At 29.1% G+C, this 7532-nt stretch overlaps 1 protein-coding gene across 1 annotated transcript; it reads left to right on the top strand.

Annotated features, from left to right (window-relative positions):
• The first annotated feature begins 715 nt into the window (after nucleotides 1–715).
• On the top strand, nucleotides 716–3575 carry LOC124820698 (putative 2-oxoglutarate-dependent dioxygenase SLC1). Its single transcript, XM_047292450.2, has 5 exons — nucleotides 716–781; nucleotides 935–1239; nucleotides 1389–1636; nucleotides 1833–2166; nucleotides 3127–3575. Exons 2-5 carry the CDS (start codon nucleotides 946–948, stop codon nucleotides 3370–3372), a joined length of 1122 nt encoding a protein of 373 aa, XP_047148406.2. The 5' UTR covers nucleotides 716–781; nucleotides 935–945; the 3' UTR covers nucleotides 3373–3575.
• Nucleotides 3576–7532: the final 3957 nt, after the last annotated feature.

Raw genomic sequence — 7532 nt, 5'->3', positions numbered from 1 at the left:
ATGAAGAAACCACGTTAAAGATGCAAAAGGGCATAAATACCTGGAAGAGGAACGGCGAAAACGCTTGGTGCAAAAAAAACGAAATCGCAGCGGAGAGGGAATGACGCGTTTCAAACGATTTTGATCGGCTAAAACTGTTTTTTTCTCGTCAAAAATCAATAATGACCGAACAATATGAAGTTTAAACGGTGAAAAATGATGAATCGGAGATGAACAGAGACGGAGGGAGCGAAAACGCGAAACAGAGACGCGAGGAAGACGACACTGTTCCAAGTTTTAATTTTTAACTCTGAACGGGGGAATCTACCGCGGTTCAATACTTAACCGCGGTATAAGAGGGGTATATGCCGCGGTTTAACTCCCAACCGCGGCATATACTAATTTAAAAAATTATCCTAAATGGCATTTTTGAAATTATTTTCAAACTATATGCCGCGGTTCAGCGGGCAACCGCGGCATATACCTCGAAATATTTCAAATTAATATTAAATTAATTTCAGATGGGAGAATATGCCGCGGTTGCTCGTAGAACCGCGGCATATACCCCTGTAACGTGCTCAACACAACTGCCCCCCAACTGCCTTCTGGGGAATTTCAGAAGTTACAGTGGGTATATGCCGCGGTTCTCTGGGGAACCGCGGCATATACCCCCTGTAACTTCTGAAATTCTCTGACTGGCAGAGAAGTTGAGACGTTACAGGGGTATATGCCCATAAAGCTTCTTTTTCACTTTCTCTTCTTCTAATCCTTATTCTACACTACCTACTACTTCTCAACCAAGGTAGTTTATAGCAGCTCGATTTTAAGCTCGTCTTTTTTGTTAGTTGTACAATTACATAAACCTAAGAATTTTGTTGTCTCAGTTAATTACATGCATATGTTGTTACATAATTAATTGCTTCCACATGGTAATTAACTGCTTTACATTTAGCAGATCCTGTATACATGTCGCCTGCAATGGCACTAAATGAGCAGAGGAGCAAGGATGATGCAGCAGAAGAACAAATTGAATATGAGAAAGGAGTGAAGCATCTGTGTGAGAAAGGTCATATTCGTGCTGTACCTAAGAAGTACATACTTCCTGTTGCTGACAGACCCACCAAGTTTGTGAAAGATTCGAATGTTTTGAACCAAAATCTTCAGTTACCCATCATTGATTTTGCCGAATTGCTTGGTCCAAACAGGCCCCAAGTCCTTCAATCCCTATCCAATGCTTGTCAACAGTATGGATTTTTCCAGGTAATAATTATTGGAGTTTCGTGCATGGATTAACGATGCATGAACAAAGAACTAACATTAAAGGAAATCATTTTCGTGAAGAAATTGTTTAGGATTAGAACGTGATGTTTGTGTGTGATGCTGAAGTTTGCTGTGTTGGAATGATGCAGCTGGTAAATCATTGCATCTCAGATGATGTTGTGAGGAGCATGATAGATATGAGTGGAAGGTTCTTTGATCTGCCTTTGGAGGAGAGAGTTAAGTACATGACAACTGATATGGGAGCACCGGTTCGATGTGGGACCAGTTTCAGTCAAACCAAAGACAGTGTGTTGTGTTGGAGGGATTTCCTGAAACTCCTGTGCCATCCCTTACCAGATTTCCTCCCCCATTGGCCTGTTTCACCACTGGACTTTCGGTGAGCAGAATACTACTACAGACAACCTTAAACTCAACATAACCCATAACAATTTTTTTTTACACTTTTTATGATTAAAAAAAGAGAGAAACAATGGTAAAGAAAAAGTTTGTGGGAATAATGTTATACTTGAATTGATTACAAGCTGTCATGCAAGTGAGGGCCGGTGTGACATTTAGATTTTTATTTAAACCAGGAAAGTAGTTGGCACCTACGCGGAAGAAAGCAGACATTTGTTTCTGGTGGTAATGGAAGCGATCCTAGAGAGCTTGGGAATAATGGAAAAGGAGGAAAAAGAGAGTGTTATGGAAGAATTTGAAAATGGGAGTCAAATGATGGTGGCGAATTTCTACCCACGATGCCCTGAACCGGAGCTTACCTTCGGTATACCCCCTCACTCCGACTATGGCTTCCTCACACTTCTTGTGCAAGACGAGGTAGAAGGCTTGCAAGTTCAGTACCAAGACAAATGGGTCACTGTTCAACCCATTCCCAATGCCTTTGTAATCAACGTTGGTGATCACTTAGAGGTACCTTTACTTCTTCATTTTCAAAATTTGGAAACATGCACAACCATGCATTTTAACTGCTTTCTTCTTCCTTCAGGATAACTGGATTCACACAATTAAATGTATTATACCTTATATTTCAGCTCACAAGTATAATTAATAAGTCATTATGTTAATTAAGAAAATTACTAATACTATTTCATTATATTTTGAAATGTTTACTTTTCTTTTTCCAATGAAACTTGTCAATAAAAATAATTTTTTATTTTAATCAATGGGACATTTTTTGAGATTATATCGTTAAATTAGAACAAAAATATAAAATTGGTTTACATTTGAGTGTCTCACAATTTTTTTTTGTGTTGGTGCTTATGATTGAAGTTGAAAGGTGTGTGACAAACAAAAATATATCATTAATGTAATTTTTTTTTTCAAAAATGATATAAAGATGAATTTAATCATGATGCAATGCCTTGAAAAATACTTCATACTTTTGAATTAAGATGATGCAATACCTTGAAAATTTAACTAAGCTTATTATAATTATGACAATTATTTTAGAAATCCTCCGTGAATGTTAAAAACATGCTTGTGGTATATATAAAAAATTATAAAAATATATGTATATTTTGGGACAGGTAAAACATAGTAAATAGTGTTGATCCTAGAATAATAGTTTTTTTATATTTGAAAGAAATATTTATGATTATATATAAATTATATTTAAGCTATGTATAATAAATACAAATGTTTCTTAATTGTTAGAAATATTTAAGGTTTCTTAGGGTTCAAAGGATGTTGTACTTTTACCAAAAAATGAGGACTGAAAGCAAGACTTTTCTTTTATTAGAAAGGAATGATACTCTATCTTTCTAAAACCTTATAAACAAAATAATAAAAGAAAAATAAAATATATTCCATATTAAATTATGTTTGTGGTTTTAGTGTTCTGATTTTAGTTTTTGTGTTGGAATTGATCAGATATATAGCAACGGAAAATACAAGAGCATATTGCATAGAGTTATAGTGAATGAAGTTAAGAGTAGAGTGTCGGTGGCTTCGCTTCATAGCCTTCCATTTAACAGCACAGTGAAACCGTCACCAAAACTCGTTGATGAAGACAATCCCAAGCGTTACATGGACACAGATTTTGCCACTTTTCTTGCCTACGTATCTTCCAAAGAGCCAAATAAGAAGGATTTTCTCGAGTCAAGAAAATTGCTATGATACATTCATAATTAGAAAAAAAAAATCACAGATATTAATTAATTAAAGCGAGGTAGAAAATATGTAATACGAATGGCTTCAATTTCAACGTCCCTCGTGAACAATAGTTTGTATTTATGTTTTGTTTTGTGTTTGATCACTGAGTTGTAGAAGGAAATTTTGGAAATTATGATTGTCTTAATTTTGAAATTGGTATTGTTTACTTTAATTATTAAATAATTAATACCAAGGGTATTCTCTTTGGTAATATTCTAATAAAAGCTAAACAAACGAGTATTAAAGTTTAGCATCTTTTGACGTGATTACACTAATTAAGACATACAACTAAGTTAACAAGTTTAAGACTAGTTCTCAATATTATAATCAGATCAAACATAAAAACTCCATTGACGAACAAAAATGTAGCTTATTAAGTGTGAAAGAAAAAGTAAAATGGGAAGTTTTTATAAAGTTTAATTGGAGAAGTTTCCATTAAGAATTTAGTTAATCAATAATGTTGATTAGCATTAATCAATTGTTCTTATGGGTCTATTAAATTTTAACGGTTTCTACATTGAAGAAAATGAAAAGAAGAGCTCAATTTAAATTAATGCGGTAATAAATTAAATTCGAGCAATAATAATTTTTAAAAGGCTTTCTCATTTCGTTATATATTTACCGAAAGCTTTCTTTTATACCTAGCTTGGAATTTATTTTATATGATACGACTTTTCCTTTACTTAGGAACTACGCAAATGTATTAATAGTAATTGGGCCAAAAATACGTAAATAACGTGTTTCCAAACAATATATTTCGATATTTATATATGGATTGGTTTTGAGGGTTCAAAGGGTTGATAAAAAAAAAGTGAACTTTGAAATCTGATTTACAACTATATTCTGGAATCTACAATTAAATAGCTAAGAAAAGAAAGTCAATGTAGAACATAAAAATTAATTTTGCATCATACCATCAATACAATGTAAATCGTACATTAAATAACAATAAACATGCACAGAAATAATTAAATATCGTGTATTTAACATAACTTAACTTCACCCAATAAAATCTTTGACTCACGGGCCTAGATTTCGTCATCTAATGGCATGTATTATTGATACAATACCATGGCTTTCACCACCTCGATTTCAGTGAATGTGGCATATTGAGATGTAAATTAAGATGATAAAAATTATTGTCAGAGTTTTAGTTATTCAAGAGCATATTTCTTAAACAAGAAAGTCTTTAGATATGACGTCATGTTCATAGAAAAAGAAACGAAAAGGACAATTCTTTACCACTAACCATTTATTTGTCCTTCGTCTTTTGTTCTTTTGTGAAGAAAGAATTGGTGCAAGACTTCCAACATGCTAATTGTGAAACTTTCTTCTACGGCATCGTCACCGTCAAATACTTAAAACTAGAATATCTCATATACTTATTTAGATTTTTTTTGCCAAATAATTCACAAAACTTTCGTTCATTATATGCATAGATTCTCTTATTTAGACAAAAAAAAAGATTACTATGAAAGGGTTTAACAAATAATAATTATGTTTAATGATTTAAAATTCACAACACAATCATATGTTAATTTTTAATAAACACTTACCGTAACTCACGATGTAAATAAAATGTAGAAACATATCTAAATTTATCGTGGCGTGGATAATGAATATTAATGTCGGCTACATGATATTATAAATGAAAAAGACTTTTTAAATGAAAAGGACTTTAATACTGCTTTTGTTTTCTATTCTAATGGTATGAATTGAATTGGTAGAATATTTACTTTTCATATAGATGATAACTATAATTCATTTTTGTAAATTGTGATAAATACATTTCACGTTTTAATAATTTTTATTTGACTTCTTATAATCTAAATATTAAATACCATATTTAAAGATAATTATGTATTTAATCCTAAACTTAATATTAACATAACACTTTATAATTTTTTTAACTAAACATATAATAACTCTACCATATTTATATCATATATATCACATTTTAATTATATATATATGACTCAAATATACTAACATAATATTTAATATTTATGAATAACTGTTTTTATTTTTTTTATACACTTATAATATGCCTAAAAAATAAAGGAGATACGTAATTGTTTTCCCACTTTAATGTCAACCAATAGTTTTCGTAAGACATCTCTGTCTGATTTGCATAAATCATGACTAATTCTTCTAACCTCTTGAAAAATAAATAAATTTCTCTAGTACTGACTGAATTTTAATTTTACACAAAAATACTTATTTTTTCTTTCCGAAATATTATTTTCTCTTTGTTTTATATATATATATATATATATATATATATATATATATATATATATATATATATATATATATATATATATAAAGCTTTTTCCTGCCTACAATTATGAACTTTTAACGAAGAAATTTAAAATTATATGAAGAGAAACATTATGCATGCAAACCAATAATATAAAAAGAATATCTTTTGCTAGATTCCTCACATAACAGAGTGATAGCTAGCTTCCCCATATGATTATCTGGAAATTCGTGTGTCAGTAAGTTATGCAGTAGCAGCTATATGATTAGCTGGATTTTTTCAATTTTTTTTCCTTTATATTTTTAATATTGATAGGATTGATTAATTAATATGTACTATACTTTCCATATTATTGGTGTCAATTAAGAATAAAAATGCTTGTCTTTTACCAGTTGACCTAATTTTCTTCTTCATATATACGATCCCTCCAATAAAATTGCTTGTCTTTTGTTGAAAAAAGAAAAAAAAAATCAAATATCCACGCACGGAAACAAACAGATTTCCATAAAATAAACTATATAGAATTGTTTAATTCGTGGATGACTTTTAAAAGTAAACTCTGTATATGCATCATGTCGTAGGGTTTTGTTTAATATACATATATTATCTTAGTTTCTGAATTTTAGAAAAAAAATATATACATACTTCAGCACTTAACAGGTTAGATTTATTGCTGAGATAAATAATATAGCATTCATTTCAACAATAAGAAAGTAAAACTAAAATAATATATAATGTGAAAATTTATTTTTAAAATTTCTGGTTAAAGTATTTTTTTTTCTATCTCTTGAATTTATGTTAAATTTTATTTTGATTCCTTTTAGTTTCTTAAATTACAAATTTTATATGAATTTGAAATTTTTGTAACACAAATTAACGTAAAAGATTAAGGTATTAAAAAGTATATTTACATTTATAACGCATAAAAAAATTCTGTTTAAAAGTAATTATTCAAAAATAATACTCTTATTAGGTAGAACATTCCAAGATTAAATTGTAGTGTAATACAATTTTGCACTATTGTAACGAAAAAAAAAATCAATAATCTTATTCTATGATTGCATATATGTTATTCACGATAGCACAATGACTTTGCAAATTTATAATGCACGGAGCGTGAAATTTAGTTTAATATCTCTCTCTAATATATGGTTTTATTAATTGGGTGAAATTAATACTATGAAAAAATTAGTTGATATTATTGAAGGTTTGCGCTATGGTACTAACAAATAGCTGAATTGTATGATTATATATATATATATATATATATATATATATATATATATATATATATATATATATATATATATATATATATATATATATATATATATATATATATATATAAAACAATGCAAAGAGAAAAAATCTTAAAACTTGTTTCATTTTTAGTTCTTGTTTGTACTTAATAATTTACTATTTTTTTCCGTACTTCTTAATTTATCTTTTCACAAATATCTCTTATAATTTGATATTCTAAATTGCCAAATTGCGATGAGATTTTCAAATAAAGAAAAAGAGTCGCAGTCTTTCTAAGGTTTGATTATTTATAGGGGACCGTCATAAACTTTAATTAGTATACTATTATGTTTAACAACCATAGAATAGTGACACGTAGAAATAAAATATTTTCATTGTTAAGGTGTCAACCGTCCATTAAAGTATTATTTTAAAACGATTGTAAATATTGTCTTTATTAACTTTAATAAAAATAAGTAAAATTTATTTAAAAAATTATTTACAAGACTATAATATTTGCTTAATTTTTAAAATAGATATTACATATTTACGTAATTCTTTTCGTCAAAAGTTTTGTACAATAAAAGAAAGATACGAAACGAAGAGGAAAAATGTGATGAGATAC

This window comes from Vigna umbellata, chromosome 5 (assembly GCF_029865625.1).
Source record: "Vigna umbellata cultivar VRB3 chromosome 5, Vumbellata_1.0, whole genome shotgun sequence".
Taxonomy (NCBI): Eukaryota; Viridiplantae; Streptophyta; class Magnoliopsida; order Fabales; family Fabaceae; genus Vigna; species Vigna umbellata.
Note: the sequence above shows the minus strand (reverse complement) of the source record. Positions and strands in the feature narration are given on the sequence as shown.

What these genes read in the sequence shown, in the direction of transcription:
- LOC124820698 (XM_047292450.2), top strand. Translation starts at nt 946, where the DNA reads ATGTCGCCTGCAATGGCACTAAATGAGCAGAGGAGCAAGGATGATGCA. An exon ending in AACAGTATGGATTTTTCCAG is followed by an intron (nt 1,240 to 1,388) that starts GTAATAATTATT and finishes GGAATGATGCAG; the next exon opens with CTGGTAAATCATTGCATCTC. An exon ending in GTTTCACCACTGGACTTTCG is followed by an intron (nt 1,637 to 1,832) that starts GTGAGCAGAATA and finishes TATTTAAACCAG; the next exon opens with GAAAGTAGTTGGCACCTACG.